This window comes from Aplidium turbinatum, chromosome 5 (genome assembly GCF_918807975.1).
Source record: "Aplidium turbinatum chromosome 5, kaAplTurb1.1, whole genome shotgun sequence".
Taxonomy (NCBI): Eukaryota; Metazoa; Chordata; class Ascidiacea; order Aplousobranchia; family Polyclinidae; genus Aplidium; species Aplidium turbinatum.
In genome coordinates, this window is record NC_137476.1 from 10825439 (window position 1) to 10852872 (window position 27434).

Here is a 27434-nt window from a genome sequence, read left to right on the forward strand (position 1 = left end):
TAACGCAGATCGACATTTATTAAAAAGAATTAAGAGCATCACAACCGACCACCGCATTTATATCAGTAACAAAAAGCACCAACAACATTTCGCACAAACAAAAATATCCAACGTCGTTCTGCTAAAAGCCGAAGCAAATCAGGAGAAACTTTTCTACAATTTTACCACACACGGTACAAACTTGGTTGGCTTAGTATCGAAATATGGCTTAGCACGGCAGGCAAGACCAAGTAAAAAGATGTTGAAATTCCCGATGCGTTTAATGATTGTTTTTGTCAGGTTGACCCCAACCAAAGCTTTTCTAGTCTTGGGGGCACAACAATTGTTGCTTCGTGTTGCTGTGCGGCTACATACGTGTCAGGAAAGCACGAAGCACAAGCCATAGCAAAATCGGTTAATATTACATAGATTTTAACCTCTAAAGACGTTGGAAGCAAGAAATAAATAGATTTGTCGCATGCAACTACATTTTCTACATGTGCATGTGCGCAATAACGTTTAAAGAAGCATTTCTGCGTGGTCAACTTCATACCATCTACAACGCATTGATTCATTGTCGATAACAACCTGTGGCAAGAAGTCTAGAAGCTGCAATTGGAGATTGAAACTGTCGGCAAGTCATGATCAAGCAATCTCAAATTGGTCACTTTGCCAGAGATCGCCCATGCTGCACAGAGGAAAAAGGTGGAATTGAGAAAATGAAAATATTAGCGAGACAGCAAAAAAGGCTCGGCAAGGAAAAGCTGAACATTGTTCGGAAAATGAGGTTAAAGGAAGAATAACATCAAGTTGAGAAAGCTTTGATGACTTTTATCAAACAACTACAGTAAAAGCTACAGTAGGGATAATACAAATTGCACACACCGCACCAAAGAGATTACAAAAGTATCAAAACAATTCCATAGAGAAGATGACGTTGGTGTTGGCACGTATGTTAGCATGGGAATACATACAAATCACAAACGGAGTGGCAGGTGGAACAATGCCGTGAATGCTAAGTAATACGTCATAAAGACTGACCTTATAACCCTGACGTCGTAAACATGCTGCTGGGAATATGAAAAGAAATAAGCTTTTTATGCAGATATTATACGAAAAACGAGTGCAGTACGTGTTTCACGTCGATATTTAGGCCTTGCTGAGTTTGACGAAAACAGACTTCGCCATTCATACCACTGTGTTTGTGTGCACTGTACACTCCAAACAGCAAATCAGTCGCCTTTTACAATGATTCAACGTGTGCAGGCGTAAAACACAATGCAAAAAATAACTGATTTGCTTTACGGGATTATCACATGGAATACAATTATTTTACTTTCTACTTTTGCGCGTTTATCTAAAATTCTAGAAACTAAATAAACTAGTACCTGCATTTTAAAAACATATGACACAAGAAATCTTCAAGTGTATCGGAAAAACAACTAATGATACAGTATATGAGAGAAGCATTCAATAGATTTTGCAACAAAACTCGGATCGAACGTATTGGAAATTGGTATCGTAATTAATGGGGCAAAAACTGAATGCACAAAATATAAAAGTTTCAAAGGGAACCAGCAGTACACTGAGAGTTGACGAAAAGAAAACACAAAGTCAGTGATTGACTGAAAAAAAAAAAATGCTAATCAGTTGGTTGTTGCTGTCAAGTAACGTATGTTGAGAAAAGAGCAAACTGTCACAATGATGAAAACATGAAAATTGTATTTGTTTATTTAGTGTAAATTGAAGTTACTTGTAGCATGTTGTTTGGCACATGTTTTGGTTAACATCTAAGGTAGCTGCAACAATGTGGGGAGCGTGTTATGACTAAGATAAACGTACATGGCAATGGACATTGGACAGTAACACATTTGGTGTTTCGCGCATCTCCTGCTACCCTCAGGTCCCTTTTGTCGGTTATGGCCACTTTGTGGGCCAACCAAGCAGTTGTATGGTAAAGCGTGGGATAGAAATTGAAGCAAAACGAATCTGAGTAAACGTGGCCATTTCGCATTTAATGAACAGTATCCTGTAGTTATAAATTAAAATACAGTGATGTTAGCTGAGACGTTGACAGATAGAATTTGAACGATACATGGTAGAAAAGCATAGCAGGTTGAAGTTGTCATTTAAAAACACGAGATGAAATGGTAGGCAGTCTGTTAGCTATCGGCGGAATTTGAAAGATCGAAGGAGAATCTAAGGTAACAAGAAGAATAGAAATAAGCACAATGTTATGAAGTACCCGAAGATTTGCAAAAGTATCGTTAAAGCACCAAAAAACAACGCTATGCCACCACGATTAGCAGAGTATATATACAAAGTATACGCCAGATATAAACTCATAATTTCATTACGTGAAAGATAGAATATGCAGAATGTAGATCTCTGTGCAGTTTTTGTTTTTTTAATCTTGTTCGTATCTTGATGAAACATTGACAAACATTAAAACAACGAATATAAACAAATTTGACTTGGTCAATGATTTAACATGGTGAGCATCTGTAAAACATTGTAGCTATGAAGTGCAAATACAATATGCGGTAAAACAACGTACTAGGAGTGTTGATACACGGGACTTGAACATGGACAAAATACAGAAGGCACTACGTGTGTACCTACAACCATGACAAGATATTTGGCCTTTGATTTGGTATAAGTTGTCCACAAATATAAATAAGGCACTGGGGCAATGACAAAAGTACAATATTAACGAAGCTAAACGTACATTTTAGAGCATACAAACTTGTTGGCAAAAGAAAGGTTTAAATAAGTTTTAAATTTTTATAAAAGATGGACTGCAACACAGATTGAGAGCAAATAGACTGTACAAGTGCGCAAGCACTTTGTAAGTAAAGCTGCACAAAACTAAACAAATTGCACGGAAAAACGCACGGCGCCTTGCTTCAATTTGCCAAAATGCGAGTATAACTCCACTCCACTTATCTGCAGAACTCAAAGCATATGTGGGAATCTCTGCGAAATATCAAAAATCTCAACATCAAATAACCATGTAGTCGACATAAAGTGCTACCTCCAATAATTTTATCACAAATAGAGAAATTCCAGAAACTTTGCGGAGCATCCAGTAACAATGTTGTCAATCCACTAGATGGGCTCTTGGGTCATCGTGATGATATGAACGGTCGGGGCTGATTGGTGGTGAACCCGAAAGTGGGTGTTCCCCATTTGGCTCCACCAAGGGGGTTTCAACGTAAGTGGCGTTTTCTACGCTAGACACTAAACAACCAGAAAAACACGAAGAGTTACGTTTTGATTACGTACAAATCGTTTTAATCGTGCGCTAAAGCAATCATTACCTGGTAGAAAGCAATGCAATGCATTTCCACAAGTATCGTCTCATAAACTAGAAGAAGAAAGCGACAATCCAAATTAATTATTAACACCCTGCTGAAATGTGGATACTGTAAACTAGTACTAGTATCAATTGACAACCTTTATCAATTATAAAGCTTTGGTAGAGAGTTTGCTCTGTTGAACAATAGAGAAATAAAACATAGTAACTTTAGCGGGTTTAGCATACTTTATTTCACACAAAATATAACATAATTAAATAAAATAAACTCAAACGTTTTCGACACGTACGATTTTTCATTTTATGTATTGCAGATTTAATTCCTAATGAGGACACACGTACCTGTCGAAAACGTTTGAGTTTATTTTATTTAATTATGTTATATTTTGTGTGAAATAAAGTATGCTAAACCCGCTAAAGTTACTATGTTTTATTTCTCCTTATCAATTAATCAATTCACAGAACCGTTTCATTTATGCGAAGAACTCATTTTGTATTGAGTTGTTTTTCGCTTCATCAATTTGGGGCTTCAATCAGTTTGTTCTTGGTTTCTATGGGAAGTTACTGCTAAGAGGCTGTTGATTGCAACCACAAACGTTGTATGGGACAATACAGAGAAACACCTCTGACGTCGAAAATAAAAACCAGAGACATTATTTCTTAACAATTTCGAGCGAAAAATTCCACTAATAAGTAAAAACTGAATAAATTCATTGAAGGAAAAATAGAAAACTTCACAAAATAAGAAGCAACAGTGTTTTTATTAGTTTCTGGGCAGCCGATTTGTAGCAAGAAATGACAGCGATAGACACGTGTTTCGCCCATGAAGCTGGGCTCATCAGTATCGCACCGTATTCTAGCTACCTGGGTAATCGACCGCCGCTTTACCAGTCAGTTTAACTCTTATTATTGTAGAAAGAAAAGAGCCCAGTTTTTTTATTGTTGCCCTTTTTCTTTACAAAAGCAATTCTTACGTAAAGGAAAGCTGCAATTAACTCATTCAGCTTTAAAACATTAGTTTTATAAAGCTTTCCATAAAACTAGTTACCTGTCCCTTTAGTCTTTCTTGATCGGGGGCTCTCAGTAGATTGTTTAATAGCGGATGGGGAAACACTGCTCTGTGCATCGGCAGCTTGTCCGACGTATCTGTACTTCCTGTGATGCCCCAAATCACAGGATTACATTACACTCAAATAATCACGACACAACATATATCATCATCATCAATTAGAAGTTTACAACATAATATGAGGATTGAGGAATTAGAACAGTTTGACGTTAATGTACAGTTATGGTTAGCTATATCTGCAGTAGCAGTATAGAAAGCTAAACAAAAAATAAACTAACCATCATAACGCCACTGGAAAAAAAATTACCCATGTGTGATTGTGTACAAACTGATGCAGATGGGTGTCATGACGAATGACGATGGGAAAACAAAGAGCGCTGTTCAGGGGAAAAAGAATCAAACCACTTGAAGAACATAATTTACGATTCGTGTGGTGACCCTGCACTTGGCGGGCTCTGTAGATGACAAACAGTGAATTGTGACAAAGAAGCGACGACATTAGCATGACAGATGAAAGGATATTGTTCGAGAATGGTAAGAACAGTATTGTTATTGATACGAGGGGCGTGAAAGAACAACGGAAGTATTGCTCGGAAAGATAGTGGGCCTCAGAGCCAGGAAGATCAATGCCCTGAAAAGCTGAGCTTAACAATATAAGCCAAGAAGAGAACATTCCAGAAGAGCCACTGACGCCAAGAAATTGATAGAGTTAGAAATTTCACTGTGTCAAGCACTGCCGGGCCAAAAACTTTCCGACGCGAAAAGCGGAACTATTTAAAGACCGGTCCAGCCACACCAGCAATTGAAGGAACAGCAGTGGTTGCTTTCTTTAATCTCCGCAACCAGCCCACGTAATTTCTGAAGTTATTGAAAACTTGTGTGGGTTGGATGAAAGAAGACAGTGAAACCAGTGAAGTAATATATGAATGGCAAACAACAAAACTGCTGACTGACTTCAAGCGTGGATGATAGGTTTTATTCAAATTACGCCACGGATTGTTAGCGCAATATGATCAGCTTTTAAATATGACGCTCAACAGCAAAAAAGAGATGTCAAAGCCAAAACACAACTTCGTTTTGCCAGAACATTTTTGTTTTAAAACGGCAATAGATAACAATTAATTAATGGGTGATGGCGTTAATCATATTGTTTTGGCAGATGCTTAGTAGTTGGTAGGCTACTGATTCATAATAAATATCAATGAGAGAATAGATTATTGTACAAGACCTGTGAATTTGGACATATGTAGATAAGTACAGTTTCAATTTTTTCGTGAATAACAAATTTTATTAAATCTGGAGTCTCAGAAATCACGACTACAGCATACTTGCGTATAGAGGCTTATGACACAGATTGTCTGTCATAACTCACCTATTTCCTGGTGCCAACTTCGCTTCATTGGCACTTTCCTTCGCAGAATCTGGTAGCAAATATCCCATCTCGTCTGTTTCGTCGCCCGACTTGGCGTGAGGGAAGGGATGTTGAATTGCTGACGAGGCGTGCAGGCTGTCGTGCGCAATGCCTGAGAAACATGGCATTGTAATGATAGCGATCTGACACGAGCTGGATATGGAAAAATCTCAGTGCAATGTGGACAACTGACATATGACTGACAAGAATGCTTAGCCATTAGCCAACCAACCTGAAGTGAAAACATCAGAACCTCCAGTGCTTCGGCTTTCGGCTAAACGGGATATGGAAGGATAAGGGTGAGAGTCGGTGATGTTGATGTAACTGACCTCAAGTCCTGCATGAAGCAACAGCACATTCATTAAACGGTACCACACTACAGAGTTTGAACAGTTTTCATAACAGATTGTACGGTCATTCAGATGTTCATTTGTTTACTATTGAGCATCCGCGCAAATGATAACCGAAATCTTTCACCCTCAGCGACTGGAATCCACTAGCTGTAAGTCAATAAACGAAACGTGCATTCGATTTCAAGCAAAATCGTGATTAATTTTATCATATCCATACTTATGTCGGCTGACCGTTTAAATTGAGTGGGGGGGACCGAAGTATACGCCCACCTTCAGATACGACGTCTATAAGCGCCTTGGAAAGGCATAACCAGGTGTTCTCGGTTGGAATCGAACCTACGTCCCTTCGAATGTTGTTCCAGCGCTTTGACCATCGGGCCAGGTAGACGACAATGTCATTCAAAAAATGTTTAAACGTGATTCCAAACTTGCAATAGTAAGTTTGCTGTGCAACTGACAGTGAGGATTTGAGCTACAGACATTGTTTAGGAAAACCAGCTTTTTAGGGATTGCGAAGAGAATTAACACATGCCAACTACGGATTATATCCACTATCTAAATGTAGATGCATAATTGCCGTAGGAAATCATCATAGTAAAATGTAGTGCAGTTAAAAATCTTTACGTAGATGCATTGTGCAAGCTGGTTTAATTCATTCAAAATAAAACGTACAGCAGTGAACAATGAAGCATCGGTTGGCAGTTTGATATTAAAGTACTATTGAATCTATTTCAAGAAATATACCATAAGAGTGAAAAATAGAGTCGATTTATTATTGACCAGCACTGATTAAAACTGAAAATGATGGACTGGTCTCCATCAAAATGACTTTTAATTATAAATATCATAAATCTTTGGTAGAGAGTTTGCTTGTCTATGGTTTTAAATATCAATTGGCGCTCTTTTGATTTAAGTCGTCCATTTCATGCAGGGTTGTTGGTATTTTACCCGACCCAAAAAAACCGGGTGGGTTTTTTTCAAAAAACCCACTTAAAAAACCCAAAAAAAACCATAAAAAACCCAGAGCATCATATTTGTCCAATTTTTATCAGAAAATTGAAAAAATGAACCAAAGTACTACAAGGTACTTAAAACAAACTTCAAATTAGGACTTAAGGATGTGATTGTGAAGGAAATTTCCAAGGATAAATTGAAAACGCAGTGGATATTTCTGTACACAAAAATCAAGTAATGCCACTTTGTACTACACTAAAACTCATTTATGCAAGAAGGCCTCATAGTTAAACAGCCCTAGTGCATTATTTTATTGAGTTATGCCAGCATGTACTGTGAGTGAGAGGTTGGGCCCATGCGGGTTGGGCTTTTTAAAAAAAATCCGGGTTTTTCTCAACCCTGATTTCATGAGCTCATAGTAAAATATGAACGTCTCATTATAACAATTAACATTCATCACAAAGACAGAAAATTTGCATAAAAACGAGCTTAAAGGTTACGCCAGGCTTTTCAATCCAAGAGCACCGCATGCATGACAGACCGGTCTGCACTGCAGGTGTAGCCAAGGTTAGTATAAGTCATATAAGCAGCCTATTGTTAAACCGAAAATCTACATATAAAAGTTTTGTAACCGATTAGGGATACTTGGATTCAATAAATGATCATTACAGTACTGAGTGACCAATTACAGCATTGAAAACATGTGTTGAAAGCAAATAAAGAAAATGATCGATAATATTGACCTGGGTAATGGACGCCGTGGATTTCGTTGTACATCTCCTGGATTTGCTCCACAAGCACTTTGAATCCAGGACGATTCTCAGGAGAGGGGTGCCAGCACGAGAGCATGACAGCATATAATTGATCGGGGCAGTACGTAGGCTGCCTTAGCCTGCGACCTTCCATGATGTAACTGCATAATGCGATGTTATTAAACGATGGATTAACAGATAAACTTGTTTTCTATAAAAGTGTTAAATTTCGAACAAAATTTTCTGATAACTTTTGTAAAGCTTCCTGATAACTTTTTGCAAGTTTTCTTGTTACAGTATAAAATTTAAAAGCAAAAAACTTGCAAAGGTAGACGGTAAGTGGATGCAGCAGCTTGTCATGAAAGCAAACAGTGAAAAAAATGAAAAAGATCTTTACACAAAAAAATAGGAATCCTAATTCTCGGTTCAAAAAAAAAGAGTATAAGTGATCACTTTCAGTTATCATATGAGAAATATTGTAAATCATAGAATGAATTACCAAAAGCACCAAATAAACTGTGTAGTCTTTAACACTTTGAATCATGCTTGTCAAAATTCTTATACCTCGTATGCGAAAAGCCAGATTTCAAAATCGGTAAAAAAACTTGCTAAAAGAAAGCGTGCTATGGATTAGAGACAATCACCAGTCAATGGCGGACAACGTGCGTAATGCTAAGCGTAGTTTGTTATCAAACGTTCATCTTTGATGAATTATTTGCCCCTGGCAAAGCCTCGCACTTTCTCTTCAACAGACGGAAAACAACCTACACATTTACCAATCGTAAAGTGTCACTTGAAATCAGATGATCTTGAACGTATTTACATTTGTAGACAAAAAACATTTAAATAATATTTTCAAACACAATTAAAGCACTGACGGTAGACATCTGTTTTGCAACGGCAGAAAAGTTAAAAATTATTATTCACATCGTTTCGACGTCAGACGACGGTGAAACGATATAAAAATAATTGATTTGTTTAAAAGACCCGACAGTTAGCGCATAAAATGGAGAGGAAAAAGTCGCCGCCGGGATTGTATGTCACCTCATTTCTATTAAGATCATTGCTGAACAGTTTCAGTCGTATCGACTTTAACTAGAAGAGCCGAAAAATGATCCAGAGGGGCAAATGCGCTATTTTAACATTGATTCAACGTCTACAGGCGTTGAATCAACGTAAAAATGACAAATTTGCTATCTGGGGAAGTCTTACTCGACAACGTCAAATGGGTCCACATCAGGGTATGGAGTGACCCCGCGTGTTAAAAGTTCCCAGAGAAGAATCCCAAACGACCAGACGTCAGTTTTCGTTGTGAACTTTTGCTGCTGTAAACTTTCAAGGGCCATCCATTTAACAGGCATGCGTCCATGGGAGTCGTGGGGTTTGTAATACTCCTTTTCATAAATGTCCCTTGCTAAACCAAAGTCTGCCACCTGAAAACAAGTTTTTATTGGGCAAGTATTTGATTGTTTGCACAATGTACATGAGAACATTCACTTTTAGTCTGATCTTATAACCAGACATTAACCCACAATAACATGCTTCCTTCTGCACATTTTACTGCACAAAAGATGCATGACCGATAAAGTGAACAGCAAAGTACTGTCGCATTGACAAAATGTTAACCAAGAGCAGTGGCAATGTACAAACAATTTCAAATTGTTGGTTATTGCAATTGTGTCGAAGCGCAGCCGGCAATTTCTCCTTTAACTTTAAATCAGTTATGCGCGACTAGCGCATGTCAAACTGTCGACTTTTCAGCAGCAGCACCCGACATGGCCGACAAGCTTTTCTTAATTTCGTTTACGTTATCTATCTGGCACTCAACAGGTCAAAGCAGGCACAAGTTCGTGGACCACAAGTCTGATGCTTAGCTCATGCGTCTCCAAGCAGGAATATTCTGCGGTTGTTGACCCGAGCATTAAATCCAAGTCGGCATAATTGCCCCTTTCAGTGAGTAAAGAGAAACGCAGTGGCAATGACTGATCAGAGTTGATGTCGTTGGAAAGGCAAAGAACAAACCGAAATTAGAATAATTTTTATTGATTTAACGTCGGTGACGTTAAATGAAAGTAGCACTTTGAAATTTTTAAGAATCCAAATCCAGGCTCTTGTTCATTCAATTAAATGAGGTGTCAACTGCAATGTCCTCAGTGAGCCATTCCGTCTCAATCCACAAGCGGATATTTTGTAAAAATCGATAGAAAGCAGGTGAGACTTGGTATTGTGGCCCAGCGTCAAACTACTCCTCGCGTTTTTTTTCGTTTTTTTTATTTTTATTTTATTTTTTTATCCACAAAGGTTGGATTTGCATTTTTGGATCCGCTTTAACTCTATGAACTGATGTTACAGATAAAAACATATAAATTCAGCTAACACTGTAATGCACAAACAATACAAGCGCCCAAGCTGGGTTAAGTTTTCACCTTGACAACATAATTCTCATCCAGCATGCAATTCCGAGCAGCAAGATCTCTGTGGACAAATCGGTGTGACGCGAGATACTCCATGCCTTTGCAGGCTTGCAAGCCATATCCTATCAAATCTTTCACAGTTGGCCTGCAACCATTATTTGAACACACTTATGAATCTTATTCCTAACTCTACTATTTGAACAATATGTATATGTATAAGCAAGTTTTAAATCACCATAATATACAAGAATCCGTGACACTAAGCTGCAGGTTTAGATGTGATTGTAAAACGATAAAAGTGCAATTCAGAACTGAACACAAAGCATTTGTACCAATGCATAGTTACAGAGATCTAATAACTTTTACTTTCAATAACGTTACTCTCAAAAGATTACCAGTCAACTAACGTTAAAAACATAATAACAAAGCCATGACATAACGCACTGTAGGTTTTCAATGCATTAATACTATGCACAGAAGCCATGCCTCAGAGAGTTTGTTGACAATGCAATAACTGCATGAACTATTTATTTCTAAGTAAAGCCGAAGAGGCCTAAGATCTCAGATTTGCTTGACACAGTGAAGGTACTGGGGATATATCAATCTTGCAAGGAAAAGTCATATTTTAGGCAACTTTTTGTAAAAAGGAAACTGTTAATGGGTGGAAAAAAGCCATGAAAAGATTCTTACTATAGCAATGAACAATTGAAAAGTTTTGCAACTTAATCAAACAACTGACTTGTTAGTGGGCTTGCGGACGAACTGGAGAATGTCTCCATGTTCCATGAATGGAAGCACGACCATAGGTTCCCCGCCACCAACGAGGCATATTCCAATTAACGTTAACACATTTGTATGCTGGAAATTGCTCATCATCAAGCCTAAAGAAAACAACGTAAATGAAACGTCACACGCATTGAAAGTAGAAATTTCTGAAACTTGATTAGTTACAAATCTTAGGCTACGTTACAATCGCTTGATGATCGCTGCCCAGCCAGCAAAAGCCGTTTTAATATCGTTTCAACGTCGTTAGACGTTGTAAAAACGACAACTTTTGCTAGCAGGGTAATAAATATTTCAAGAAAAGCAACGATGATAGCTTCTCATGCCAGTGGGATGGGAAATGGAAGGAAATCCCTTTCAAATGACAACACTTAAAATGGGAGTCTGTATAAATATCATAACAGGTATGCACATGATTCATTGCATGCGATACTCCTCACGAACAAAATGATTCATATGATTCTGCATTGTTAAAATGGAACATAAATCTCAATGCGTGTAAGTGTAACATATCGATATCCAATAGGAGACGTTAGAAATTCAAAGAAAACCCAGATTGACATAATACCTGCAATCAAACATGCAGAATGCACGAGGTATGTCATTATAAGAACGTCTGTTTGCGTAAAAAAAGCAATAAAATGGTTGCCTTAGTTTTAAATAGTTCTTCCATTGCTTTGTCATTCTGATACCAGAGTGAGGTTTCTTTAATTAAACTGCCACTAACAATATTGATTATATGAAATTTTCTCTACACAAATAGAAGACAACATTTAACCTAAAATTAGACGCGGTATCAATAATTTACAGGCAGAAAACCCATGTAGATGCTCACTCAACCGTACAAGAGACAACACTAGAATGTTAGGAAAGCAAAGTACTAACATATGTTTTCAGACACTTTGTGTTGACTAAACATTATAACTGAATGAGTTATTTTTTCACCATAGCCATGCACCATGCTCAGGAGCATAGTTTGAACTATGAATGGGGAGCTAAAACTGTTGCTCTTACAAATTGGAAGAAATTGACTTTTTTTCCCTTACAGCATCAATTTTTTCACAAGTCTTCTGCATACCACTGTTGATTTATAAACTGCAATAGCAGTCAGCCAAAAATAAATAAAAGCGGAAACAGAAACTCAGCAATCGATATCATCTTCGTAGCAACAGGACAGGCAAAGTACATTTGTGGAAAAGCACAGTTGCTGAAGTTTCATGTTTACAACTGATTGAGAAAAAAAGCAACTCACCTTCTTTCAGAAATTCTTCTACGGCGTGAATGTCTTCAATTCGTGACAGGGTTTTCAGAGCAACTTTTCTCGTAACTGGATTCCCTGCCACGTCTACATCGCTTGTGATGAACTTTCCATGATACACCGTACCAAAGTGACCCTTCCCTGGAAAGCCGAAAAAAGTTGCCATAATGTGAATATCCTGAAATCCAGTTTGAGCTGTTGTTCGCGACGATCGTTAAGCACTAAGCTTTGCAAGCCAAAAATCTAAAGTGTCATTTAAGCAGCGTAATTCAATTGCTGGCCTGAGCAGCTAAGCATCGCACTTAGAGAGCAGCCCTTAAACAGCGGAAGTTAATAGATGGAACAGTAAGCGAACAACGTTCCTCCTAAAAGAAAAATCTTCAAACCGCCCCCTTCAATTGACAGAGCCCGCATCATTGGTTTAAGCCTGTACATTGTACAAGCGTACAGAATTGCAATGAACAAACTTGAAGGTTCTTTCAGTTTAAAAATCTATGTTCAATCGATCAATCAGAATTTTGTCCTAAGAAATAAACATCATACATTAGCGATCCCCAGCAACCAGATAACAAAATTGGGTCGCGAAATCAGGTGTGATCAACAGCACTACATAGTAATACGTATGTTAACGAATGCTATCAACCCGCATAGCCAATCATCTTGCGGCTAACAAACCCTCATTCACTGAAAAACAACTGCAATAGTTTTCACTAAAATTTGAGTTTACAGTGGTTACTTAACTGAAAGTTTGTGCGTTCGTGTATTGATTGTGAAAAGTTCAAATCAGTAGGCAACTCGCAGTGGGTAGTAGCCTACACTAAAGGACGTTCGAAAGTAAAATTACAAATAAATGTCAATCCTTTAAACTTCGTTTTTCCCGTGGCCGGTCTACAAAGCTATTTTTAGCCGGAACCGATAGAAGAAACAAAAGTTGGGGATCTCCACCTGACATAGCAAAAAAATGTCAACAAGCAAACACTCCCTCCACTGGCGCTTTTAAACATAAGGTTTTATACAATGATAAAATTAACAAATATAAGCACCGGTACATAGAATGAGGCCTTATTAAATCTTAATAACTTCACAAAAAATCAAACGGTCGGATCCACAGAAATTGCGTAATGAGTAATGTTTCATGCGTCATGCTATAATTTAAGCCAAAAAATTTTAAGCTTTTATTTGAAGAAACTAAAACAGTCACAAACACATGTTACCATTTGACCATTTAAAATGGTCATTTTTTACATTTGCAATAGTCCACTCTTGTTTGAAACTCAACAGTTGTAAAGCTATTTTAAATGAGGTGTTCTGGCTATATACGGACCGGGCATGCAAACATCTTAAAAGATAGTAATCATGCCATTAAAAGAGAAAATTATGTAAAACACAGGATTTATGACGACACATTGACTAAGCCTGCACACAAATCATTCTCTTTGTGCTACATAAACCAGCGATTCAATATAAGTTTCACTAGCCAAGAATTTAGGACTTTACGATGGTACGTTACAAACACTGGTGCTACACTTTCGTCAATCTGTTGGCCCGGCTACACTCATTCGAGTATAAATGTTTTATTACAATATGCAAATGAAAACCATTACGCAAACTACTCCAGACTATCGAAAGGGAAAGCAGCACATAGTTTTGAGTGCCAGTTAAATATTCGCTCACCTATCACATTGTTTTTGTCTATGACCAGCTTGGAAGAAGGTATAAGCACAGAACTTATTTCGCTGAGAATGTCCGGTGACAACTGATCAGAAATAGAACCGCTTTGTATCAATGGCGCACGTTCTGTCCCGTTTCTAGAAAGAAAACGTGTGTGCTGATTAACGTTATCGTAATTACTCAAAAACAATGCTCTGCTTTGACCTATTTGTTATAACCACTTTTCTGAGTGTATTGTATGCTCGCCATCCAACCGTTTATACTTTTTTCTTAATTCTATCTGAGTCGTAGCAAGCTTGTTATGCTTCACTAATGACATATTTGCTGCAAATGCGACCGCTTGCCTTCACATAGAAAAGGGCTAACTACGGAATGGCCGAGTAGGCAAGGCGTTCAACTTCTGACCCCAGACACTCCAGCTAAAACAGCTGTCGACAAGCACCGTTCATCTCTAATTCTCTACCCGGGCCCCGGGGCCAGGGTGTAATACATTGGGTTGGTGTGGTTAAAGGTGAAATGGGCAAGAAAAAATACTGGCCCTCTTACTCTCATTAGTACTGCTCGCCTCTTCATGAACGAGAATCTCATCTTCTCGTCTTAACTACAATGGCAACCAACGATCGGAACAGTTTTACCTTGTTATTCAAATACCAAATGCCTTACTACATCATGATTATGATTACTATTTATTAATTTTATTTCGGGTCTTATGGTTTGAAACTTTGAAGTGACATAGATTTGAAGTTGCTGTAATAACTTTCACTGTTGGTTGTTTCTCTGGACTTCGTTTGGGTGGTTTGGAATAGTGATTTGAACTAGTTTTAACTTGCAAGAATTATTCTAGTTTTGATGGCAATTGGGCTAGAAATTTGATTAACATTCGACAACACTGCTTTCCCGGATGTAAAGCATGGAATTACTGCATTACACTTGGCCAACAATTTACAGCAGTCCAAAATAACCCACCCGTTTTGATAGTTGTTGTCTGCGGTGAACCGAACCGGAGGAAGCTCACTCAGTGAGTTTTTTCGTTGTCTTCGTCTCAGTAACCACAAACAGATTACAATCAATACAACTCCCTGTAAAAAGACACTCCGATTAATAGAAGTGAGTTTCCCAATCAGCATTATTTTCGTAAGGTTTATAGGATGATCCCCAGTATTATGATATCAAAATTTGCCAACTTCTAAAACCGGCAAAGCAAGCAGAAAACCGCAGACTTTATCGAAAGAGCATGTGTCATTGAAAAGTAAATAAATTGTATTGGTAGGAGAAACTACAGTTCCGCAAGTACTTTTATCACTTGTCGTATTGCCTTCGTAAACTCATGAGCCTGAAAATGCTTTCTATTGACGTCTGAAGGACCTGATGTCATAATGTGGAATCAAATACACAGCCCAGCCATAACCCTCGACGTTGTTATAAAAAATTGTTCGAATAGTTTTTGTGTCAATGTCTTTTACACCACGTCACGTGTAGCTCTTTATTAATTAAATTAAACCTTGTCTGTAAAGCGCGGCAAAAATGACACAATGCAGTGGCGGCTCGTTAAAGGGAGCTGTGGAGCTGCAGCTCCCTCTGCGATCTGACATCCAAATAGAACTTGTTGAAAATACCCTTACAAAAATTTTCCTCGACGTCCTCGTGATGATTCAACTTACCTTCGCTGTTCTTGCATATTCACTCTTTAGCATTTTTTTTAAAAATTTGAATGGAAACTCTGTGGAGCTGAGCAACCAAGTAGCTCCACGAAGGGTGTTCTTTCTATTATGACGATTTGGGAAAACCCCAATGACGCAAACGCAGGCAAAAGCGGTGATTCACCGCATTTGTTTAACCTCTAGGTATCTTGTGGCGTGTTTTAATTCTGATTCTTGCTGCTTTACTCTATTCATTTTATCAGTATGTTTTTGTGTTGTGCCATCGTTGCTGAACAGGTTGTGTTAACCTGTTTTAGCCACCTTGATAAAGTCAGTCGTGCTGACTGACGAAACGTCGGAAATACAAAAGCTAGTTATCATCTTGAACATCACGAGGTAACCTAGTAAATAGTCACCAGAAGAACGCAAATTAATTTTAATACTGTAATATGTTAAAACTGAATCAAGAAAAATGTGAGTTTATTGTATTTTCTCCAAAACGGTGTATTTCAAAGTTTAACGACATGACCCTTACCCTGAGTAATATTATTTCTTTTTCTTCTGATTCAATTAAATTGCTTGGTGTATATTATTAAATCAACATTTATGTTTGGAAAAATTTGTCAGTGACACTGTTAAATCTACTTTTTTCATCTCAGAAATATTGGTTCCATCAGACAGTTTATAAATATTGATGCTTGTAAAACTTTAACTCATGCACATCCAGGCTTGATTATTTAAATTCATTGTTAAATAACATTGTGCTATTTTACGTCTTCAAAGAGTTCAGAATACTGCCGCTCGACTAATTACTTTAACACGTAAACATGAGCATATTACTCCCATACTAAAATCTCTGCATTGGCTTCCAGTATTGTATCGTATTCGTTTCAAAATATGTCTATTAATTTATAAAGTTTTCCATGGTTTTGCTCAGAACTATCTGGACACTTTGCTTATTCATTATAAACCTTCCAGAACTTTGCGTTCTGAACATTGCTCTTTTGCAACCCTTCATGTAAGACACAATGTGGAAATCGCACTTTCCCAGCTGTTGCTGCCAGTTGCTGGAATTGTTTGCCTATTTGTGTAAAAAAAGCTGAAAGTTTAAATGAATTCAAAACTCGCTTGAAAACGTTCTATTTCACTGAATATTATGACTGAAAGTACCGTATTATTTATCACCATTGTCATGCACAGTGCACAGGAGCATAGTTTGCACTGTGGATGTGGTGCTATGTAATTGTTAGTATTATTATGCGTGAAAATTGTTTGGACTTAGCCCTCCTAACAACATGGTTCACGGCACCTGACCGACTGTAGACACTATCGTCTAAATGTGTAAGTCAGCACACCTTTAAATGTATTATGTGGTTTGTTATCTGTCTGAGTTAGCTGTGTGTGTCATTGCCATGTTGTTCTCTAAATTTTGTTGCTGCAATGCCCTCGCCTTTCTTCGTACGTCAAAAGGGTTGTATCGAAAAACACGGTCAAACGATAATATTCAAGGCAAAATTTACGAGAACTATGTCAGTATATTATCTGAACTTGGTCTCTTCATTCACTTCGACATTACTGTTTGATTACATCTTCCAAACTATTTTAGTCTATGGTTGGCTGCTCAACAAAATAAAGTAAATTCAAGTGACTTGACCCCAATAAACAAAGAAAAATTGTTTATTTTAAATATCACCGTATGTGATGTAGTTCTGGTCCTTGGGTACTTACTATAAACTGCAACCAGCAGCAGAAATTTCACTTTGAGACAGAATACTGTTACCTCTTAATTGTCGTTGCTCCTTGGGGCAAGGTGTAGTAGCCTACCAGATAGTGTCCCTGGCTGAAGTTACAGCTGTCCGAGCTGTGTATATGTTTTGTAAAGGTCTTTGTTTCATTTCAGGTGCAGTATCCATGCATTTTATTTCGCTGCAGTAATACACACTTTCCTATGCGTGTTTTAACGATCATCGTTTGGCTGCTGTTTCTAGTGCTATTTTCGTGTGTTTACACTTTGTCGTTGTTTGTATGCGTTGGAAGAAATTTAATAAACCTCCGTCATAACACCCAGCACCCCATAACACCATGGAGTTTTTCAAAGAACAGTAGGGCTACTCCACCTGTATTTGAGACTTCTTGTTATATAAAATCTACTTGCACCTTAATTATGGAAATTTATGTCTGTGAAAACTCTTTGTAAAGGTAATCAATACATTAATCTCGATTATTTTGATTGCAAATTATGCTGGAAATACGCTCAGAACGCACCAAATTCAATGTAATTTGTCAAAATTTTCTGGGGGAGACCCCTCGCCTTCGGCGAACTCTGCAGGGACATGTCACTTGCAGCACCCTCACTTCTACAGGCCACGAGCCGCCACTGACACAATGTGATATTCATAGCTTGCTTGAAATATAAATTTTGCGACAGTGCGTATACTCAGTCACACTTCAGATAGCAAATGGTGTTATTTTTACATCGTTTTAACATTTCCTGATGTTGAAAAGATGTAAAAACAGCAACTTTTGCTATCTGGGTTGTGCATTGCAAACACATTCAGAGAAATGTCACTTGCTTCTCAGAAATATTAACAATATCAGCTGTAGCCTACTGATGAGGCTCTACAAAACATATATCAATCACAGATACTTACTACTCCAACAAGAACACCAATGGCCACTTCAGAAAAAAGGGGCGGTTGTGATAAAGTGAAAATGCCTGGGTAATAAATCAAGTTGCTTCCAAGAAGTACAGTAACTTTGAACTCACGACCGGAATCCTTTAGCTTATCTCTTGCAACTAAAGTAAATATTGTTGAGTCATTTTTTGGTAATACCAATCATATGGAGCATTGGTACAATATGAAAGTTATGAACAGAAACAAAGAGAATATGTAGGGTAAAGGTGTTGTGTGACATTGTTCGCTTCGCATGAATGCATACTGATACAACTGAAGAGTTCAGTAGGATCTTATGCACTTTCATTACTGCAGCAAATGATGAAATGACATGTAGTTGAAGACTGGAAACTGTCCGAAAAAAGGAAAGCATTCTTAACGAAAGCATCAATACCCCAACTATATCAGAAGGATCGAAATACAAAAACAAAATTAACTTTCGAATAAAGCGCATTTATTTGCCTCTGAGATCATTGCATTTGTAAATGATATACTGAACACGCTCGATTTTAAGAATAAGTCACAGCAAAAAATAGTGGCTGTCACGTTCTAACTACTTTGCATATTTCTACTTTTCATCAGTCACTACTCAGTACTCCGGGCATGTGGGACATTTAAATTTAATTACTCACAATGGTAAATTGATAATATTTCAACTTACTTTTACACATCAAGACACTGTCATTCAAATCTTTGCAAACAGGGCATTCAATAGTTTCAGACAGTAAAATACGATAATCGGAACGTCCGCAGCCTTCGAAGAGGCGATGCCCTAAAAATTTCACAAATAATACTGATGTTTGATATGCAGCTATATCAGCAGGTATATATAATACGGGTATGCTGCTATTCGGTGAGTTCCTAACCTCTAACTCCTAACCCTAAAACGGCAATGATAATTAGGCTGTGCGGTACCCAATAATTTAAAAAAAAATTGAAAAAATCCCCTGTTAAGGGATCGGACTCACCGAATCGGACTCACCGAAACGGGCCATTCTGGGCTATAACACACATGAAGCTTACAATCTACAAGCACTCCAGCAAACCAGTGACATGTAAAGCGAGATGACGTTCTAAGAATAACTTCCTGTATAGACTTCACAATCAGTCAGCATATTATGAAACTGCTGTCGATTAATGTTTAGAACTGTAATCTGTATCAATTAATCAACACAAGACAAATTAATGCGAAAGATACTGCTCAGTTATTAATATATAAGCCATGCTACAATGCTGTGTTAATAATTTGAAGCAACAAGCTTTTTTATTACATTTATATCAACGTTCAACAAACCATCCTGTATTAAAAACAGGAAACCTTGAAATAAGATAGCATGGTGGTTCTCAAATCACACTAAGTAAGATGGTGTTTCTCAAATCATGGCCGACAGATTGTTTAAATTTGGGCCACAAAGCCTTTCATTGCAAGGGAATTGTAGGGGAACGAAAAGCAAGACGAAATTACAGGTGGACTGAGAATGTAATTTAAGCAAAGCAAAAAAGAAACTTGGGCCGCCGGGAAAAAAGATTTGAGAAACACTGCACAACGTACTTCTTGAAGTAGAAAAGCTCTATCATGATTGTGAAACTCATTATTTACAATCTTTTCAAATATATAGCTGTGAAATGCACTGACCTTCTAATTCAATGACCAACATATTATCCTTATTATTTGGCGTTTCTTTAATATGTTGTGGTGGAAAATAGGGGTCATCCAACACCTGATATGCAAGTGTTTTTCTGAATCTATCCAGAAAAAACTGGATGGTACCGGATTCTAAAATATATTTTATTGTTTAACAGTTTGGTAATAACTGATTGGAATAGAGTGCTATATTGAAAAGCAGACAACGAAGTATAAAAAGATAAATCTATACAAAATTAGAACACTTAAAAAAACGTCTGGTTCTCCAGCTAAAGACCACTTTTCCAACTTAGATTAAACAAAATAATAAACACAGCACAGCCGCTGAGGCATTGGCCTTACATAAGCAACTGAATCGATGTAGCCCCATTAACAGCAAGCACTACGTGCAATCTATCAAAACATGCTGCAGGAAGCAGGTAGTTGCAGATGAATAATGAGCCTATAACAGTACAGCTAAAGCCAAAGAGATAGTGTTTCCAATACTCGGCATTTAGTTCTAGTGATTTTGACACATTCAGTTGACGTGTGGTCACAATAAAAGTTCAAGCCTTGTAAAATCTAAATGTATATACCTACTGTATTTGCATTTTGCAATCACAGACCAGTTTTAGTGACACACAAATGATATAAATTAAATGAGATCAAGGTTTCACCTGATTTGTTAAATGAAGGGGAAATAAACGTCATTTTCTCGTTTGTTTGTATAATGCAGGATACGTTATAAGATGTTTCTGCTACCACAATCTCAGCATAAGGATTTGAAATTGACTTGAAGTTGTGTCCATAAATTTCTACTGTTGTTCCTCCGCTAAAAAAAACAAAACATAATTACAAATAGAAAAAACATTAGGTTTCACTGCTGATTCAGACAAAAAGCATTGCATGCCGAATTGCCGATGTGTGCTACTCTTAACAGTGAACTAGTTTTGGGTTATTGAAGCATGAATTGAGGAGTACAATCAGTACATTTATTACATTGCAAACAGCAACAAAATTGTGTCTTTAATATAAGTATTTTTCGAAAGCATAGCATGTTCTATTGTTCTTCTGAAAGTGTTTTCCGTAACATCCAGGTGTTTGACATGTATTCTGAAGGCATGGGAAGACAAGAACACCAATCCTCATGTCCACCTTCAAGGTTCAAATCACGACCACTTGCTCTGGGTAAGTACTGACTACTGAACCAATGATCTTACAGGTGTCATGCAGGTTCTCTTTGTCAATCAGAATTCACGTAATTGACTTCTTGAAAGAGTTAGATTTGGCAAAGATTCCTTAATTCATGTCATCTCTAAAAGATACCATGAAGGAAAACAAAACATCAGGCAAACATACATTACAACATTGCGGGTGTGTATGCAACTTAAGTTGTATTGGCCAAAATAGACAAAACCATAAAAATACAATTGATGACATAGAGGGAAAAAATTATACTTTTTATGCTCTATTGCAGGGCTACTCAACTAGAGGACCGTAGTCTGAATGTGGACTTTCTGGATGTTGATGGTGAATCTCGGGCTTCTGGAGGAATAACCTCATTGTCACATTTCAGCAGGGTTGAGAAAAACCCGGGTTTTTTTTAAAAAGCCCAACCCGCCCGGGTTTTTTTAAAAAAACCCGGGATTTTTGGTTTTTTTTAAAAAAGATGCAAAAAAAGGTAGATTCATGCTTATTTCACCTCAAAACTACTTTTTACGGGTGAAGTGCCTTTCACTCACAGTACACGCTTGCATAACTCAATAAAATAATGCACTAGGGCTGTTGTTGCTTGAATGTTGCATCATCCATTAGTTTAGTTTCAAGATGAAGTTGGATGTTGCATCATCCACTGATTTCTATACCAAGTTGATGCTACTATGGTAGAAATCACATTATTGCATCATTTGTTTAGATTTGAAGGCAAGGAGCATTTATGCCATCATGTTTAAATATTTTTTATCATTTATATATATATTATATATAGTAATGGATGAGCAATTGAGCGATTGCGTGGCCAATTAGGCAAATGTTCTGAAACAGCCATGCGTTAGAATCCAGAATCTGTAATTGGTAAATAGCCTCCTAAATTGCATTTCACATCATATATACAGACTACAGTAGAGTAGTACTTTCACCAATTTAACTATAAGGCCTTCTTGCATAAATGAGTTTTAGCGTAGTATACACAAAGTGACATTACTTGATTTTTGTGTACTGTGCAATAACCACTGCGTTTTCAGTTTATTCTTGGAAATTACTTCACAATCACATCCTTAAGTCCTAATTTAAAGTTTGTTGTAAGTGCCTTGTAGTGTTTTTGTAAATTTTTTTAATTTTCCAATAAAAACTGGACAAATATGATGCTCTGGGTTTTTTTATGGGTTTTTTTGGGTTTTTTTAAGTGGGTTTTATTAAAAAAACCCACCCGGGTTTTTTTGGGTCGGGTAAAATACCAACAACCCTGCATTTCAGGGCCTCTTTAAACAGATCTCTACTGGGAGAAAGACATGATTATCCTAGTAGCTGGGGAGCTTCGCCCAGTTACATGTGAAATAACTTATTCACTAGACCGCTAAAATATTCCACTTGTTAAACTGGACCTTTGTTAATATTGGTTGAGTAATGAGTAGCCCTGCTCTATTGCATTCCTCTCTTCACTCATTAACAGTCATTCTGGATGTTCATGGCAAATAGTTTGATTACATTAATCGCCTTTCTCTACCTTCTTTTCAAATTTCGCACAATAAGTAGTTTCAAATGTGCAATTTTTATTGTACGAATGTCGAATGTACGTGTTATAATTATTTGAGACAAGTTAGATCTTTTTGTAAACGTTTTGCTGAACTACACCAGAAGAACTTACACACTTTAAAAAATTAGATGTCTGGTAATCAGTTAAAGATACAAAACAACGTTTTTTATTTTATCAACTTGATCTCTTGTTTGGTATCGATTTAATTGCTGATAAGATTGTAGATGCCTTCACATAACTATAACAGACTTGATTATTCATTGCAAATAAATTACCAAAAAAGACTTAAAACAGCAAAATACCTTTTCAAACTCTTCACTGTGGTCGACCGATCATTTATTGCAGGATTATTTTTGTAGAGAAATGTATCATTTGAAATCCATTGATTTCCATCAATAGTAAGTACAACATTTCCAGAAGCTACACCACTAATAGTACCAAGATATTGAGACGTCAGACAGTGAATCTTATTTTTCGTCTTTGACAATATTGCACAAGGCATTCCAACAACTGTAACCAGAGCATTGTTACCAGACTTTAAGTTGACTCCTTTTAATATAAGGTATGTTCCACCTAATTTTAATCCATACTTTGGATTTATGGAAGAGAAAGTAACTTCAACAAATTGAAAACGTGTTGTTGTAAGAGCTTTTCCATCGATTGAATATTGCTCATACAATATGTCTTGTGGAGGCTGCTTTGCCGAAACAGAAATACTGACATTCAGAGACAATTCACTTTCTGAAAGTACAGGAGATGTCACACATTTGATTTCATTATAGTTTTCTGGACCTATCACATTACATTTAGTAGCAGCTCCAAAAGAAACTGATCTTTGTGTATCTTCACCTTTGCTTGGCGTTGTGTGACCTAAGTTTTCCCCAGTGAAAGTGATAGTCGTATTTCCCTGAATGGGTCCTGATTCTGGAGAGAAAGATGTTACTATGGGAAAACAGACATGATTTGACCATGTTGAAGAACAATCCGACTTGATTGTACACAAACGTGTAGCAGTGCAATAGCCACACTGTAAGTATTTATATTTCATGCAATCCCTACAAGTTTTTAAAAGATTGCATAAAGATGAGACACGCACACGATGAACTGAAGCTTCGTCAAGAGAAAACAAATCTTCCCCATTAGTAGAAGCGTATAATTTCTGTATGGGATACATTGATACTTGCATGCTTATGTTACCAATTCTACGATTTTGATTGCCTCCAATATGGTAGAAGTGAAGCCATCCATTACTTGTACCAGTGACAGCGATGGTAGAAACATTGGCATACACAAATACGACAATTGAAACAACATGATGCTTTAATTGAGATCCTTCTCTTTGCAGTGTTATACTATGACCTCTCAAAGCATCTTTAACAAAAATCCGATTTACTAAATTAGGTTGAAATTCAGTTGGGCAAGCTGTTACTTTTTTTCTAGACAATTTGCAATGGCGACCAGCATGATCTTTTGGATATAAGAAATTCAGGCCAGGATCACTGTTCCATTTGCTATTGCAAGCCTGAATTCCATTGTAAAATTGCTTTTCTATGTCACTTAGCTTGTAAGAACAAAAATATGAGTCCAGATTTCGTCTGGAATTAGTTGCCTGTTTAGCAATCAATAAAAATAAAATAGCATTGCTTTCAGATTGTACCACATCCATATCTTGTCCAGTGTAAAAATCTTCCACAACATGTGTGAAGTATGCATCCACAGAATGAACTGCTGTCTTAGAGCCACATCTCAAAACTAGCTCAGTATAACTATAGAAAACAGTGTCATTCTGACAGACCCTGACAAGCCGAACCTGCTGTCTAGCATTGACTTTTACAGATTTTCTTTGTGTGGTCACAAAATAACTGAATCCATTAAAACTAAATCCATAGACGTAATTGATTTTGTATGAGTCTATAAATGAAGGAGATACAGATATTTGAGATTGAAGCTTAATTTGATTTGAACTGTTGAGCACCAATTGAAAACCATTTAACTCATTATTCCACTTCTTAGTTGACACTGATTGCTGGTAATCATAACGCAAGTTGTTATCAAGAGTTCTCGCAAAATAAAACACATTCTCTTGATTAGAACCAGGAGCGATAAAGCCAACTGTGCTGCCAGATTCACTTAAGATGTAGTCTGAGGATAACGCATATCCATCCACAACTTGAAATGTAGATATATTTTGCAGTGCATGTTTGTAGCACAATCCAGAATTTCCTGTTCCACAAGCCAACAATAACTGATGTTCTTTATCTAAGATGAGCAGCTTGTACTTTTTCAAACCAACCTTTGACAGATTTTCACAGTCGATAAGCTTTTGCTTTACAGTGCTATTAGAGTTGTGTATGAAAGTGTGCTCCAAGCTTAGGTTATATGACAACTGATAAATTTTTTGTGTGCCACCAATATAAACAGTTCTTTCGGTTTCATCCACGACAAAAGAGTAAAAAGGCAAACTTTGGTCACAGTCTGAAAAAACGTACTCTCTACTTGTAGTCTGGCCTTCAATGAATACTTTAAATATGCATAAAATAAAAAATATTGAATACTTAAAAACGGTTCTTAGACAAATATTGTACATCTAAAATAAAAATCAATTATACAAACCATTCAAAGACAAAAACAAGATGCTGTTTAATGAAAGGTTGAAAGCAGTGAGAAATAAATTCAGTACACATAATAATAAGTGAGACCTTCTTCAGTCTTTATCCACATTACTCCAGACAAGAGCAAAGTGCTGCCAATAGCGGGTCCACGTCTTTTAGGCGCATACAGTTATGCGACGATCAAATAGGCGCGCATTTGGAGTCAAGATATTTAGGTGTGGAGCACTGTGGCGCCCGTTTGTTTAGGTGCTATTCCAAGTAAAGTCTGCAGATTGTATCAGCTTGCCAGGTAGCGCAATTCTGCGAGTACGTGTGAGACAACACGAATACATTTCTATAGGGCATATGAACCCTGGCTACAAGTGGCAAGCATAATGGTGCGACTTTGCTCGTTGTTAAACCTAGTCGGGGTTTGACAGAAAACTAAGTTACTCTTCACTCAAGCCTACCACCCGCTTGAATATAGACTACAGTATATTTTTTAATGATGTTTAGTGTAGTTATTATTTGACTTAACTAAAAGTGAATTCAGTCATGTTCAAAAACTTGAATAATTTATTGATAAAGCTTTAGCAGACGCAAACCTGGACTAACGACAAATAAATGCCGAACACGCGCATTAAAAAAACAATATATTTTTCTGTTCAACATAATGTTTTGTGTGAAAAGCATTCCCAGTTTAAGCAGCTTCACTCACAGAAGCCATGGCATACTTTTCTGTTCAATACAACACTTTGTGTGAGAAGCATTGCCGAATAAAGCAGCTTTACTCACTGAAGCCATGACTAACAACAAATAAATGCATGCGCAATCGCGCATTAACAAAACAACATATTTTTCTGTTCAATATAACATTTTGTGTGAAAAGCATTGCCCTACCTGCCAAGCTGATACAATCTGCAGACTTTACTAGGAATAGCACCTAATTGAACGGGCGCCACAGTGCTTCGCACCTAAATATCCTGACGCCACAGATGTGTGCCTATCTCACCGACGCCTAACTGTCTGCGCCTAAAAGACTTGCTCTCCCAATACCAGAGGATAAAAACAGCTGCAAAAATGATAACATTGCAGTGTGACCAGAGACCAGCAATAGTTGAGCCGACAACTGAATAAACCAAGTGAGGTAAAATGTCTATCACAAAGGATGTTCGCATAAAAGTATTAAGCTAAAAATAACTATTTTAAGTAATGACAAAGTTAAACAAAAAGAAAAGTGGGTAGCAAATAGGAAACTATAGTCAAGTGGGGTAAAAAAAAAATTTTTTTCAGAAAGGTTGTCCTAGATTTATTAGTTCAGGGGTCGATCTTAACTTTCTTTTTCACTAGCCCACCGGACTAGTTGCTCCCCTTTTTCACTAGCCTGCACGATTTTTCACTAGTCCGACCAGTTTACTGACTTTTCACTTGTCTGATAACGTATTAAGATAAGTGTTTTGGCTTAGATTGAAACTAACTAAAGTAAAGGCTTTCAGATTTCAGTACGCACAAGAGAGCAACAATACGCACAAAAACACCTTCTCGTACTACAGACGCAAACAATGCAATTTTAAAAATAAATGTGGCATGCGTGTGCTTAATATTTATTTATGTTTTAATATTACATTGCGTGCATCTGTAGTATGAGATGACACGCCACTCGGACTATTTTCACTAGCCAATCGGACTAGTACTGCAACATTTCTACTAGTCCGTGCAAATTTTAACTAGCCATTGGCTAGCGGACTAGCGTTAAGATCGAACTCTGTTAGCTTATCAAGTATGACCACTAAAATTGGTCACAATATTGAGAGCATGTATGACGTATGTCTATCATCCCACTATAAAAATTTTTAAATCCATTTACCGTATTTTACGGACCATAAGGCGCACTTTAAATTCTTTTTTTTACTCATAAATTGATCGTGCGCCTTATGGTCCGATGCGCCTTATGTATGGATCAAGTGCGGTAGTGCTTTATTGCCTACACTCAAAACCAGTACCGATATACTATTATATATGGTCCGGTGCGCCTTATGGTCCGGTGCGCCTTATAGTCCGGTGCGCCTTATGTATGAACAAAAAACTAATCAAAGCAATTTATTGACAGTGCGCCTTATAGTCCGGTGCGCCTTATGGTCCGTAAAATACGGTAACTAGTTTGAAAATTATGCACAAAATACCTGACA

At 37.2% G+C, this 27434-nt stretch overlaps 1 protein-coding gene across 1 annotated transcript; it reads right to left on the reverse strand.

The window, feature by feature from the left end:
* LOC145770933 (hepatocyte growth factor receptor-like) lies at window positions 1-25362 on the reverse strand. The gene is made up of 16 exons (XM_082582676.1): window positions 22957-25362; window positions 20577-20731; window positions 19912-20052; window positions 18937-19047; window positions 18252-18397; window positions 14927-15039; window positions 13964-14097; window positions 12284-12430; window positions 10988-11129; window positions 10261-10393; window positions 9047-9267; window positions 7826-7995; window positions 6008-6112; window positions 5737-5887; window positions 4344-4450; window positions 1-2955 (listed from the first exon to the last, which is right to left on the reverse strand). The coding sequence occupies exons 1-16, from the start codon at window positions 25239-25241 to the stop codon at window positions 2756-2758; spliced, it is 4461 nt and encodes a 1486-aa protein (XP_082438802.1). The 5' UTR covers window positions 25242-25362; the 3' UTR covers window positions 1-2755.
* Between the last annotated feature and the right edge of the window lie 2072 nt (window positions 25363-27434).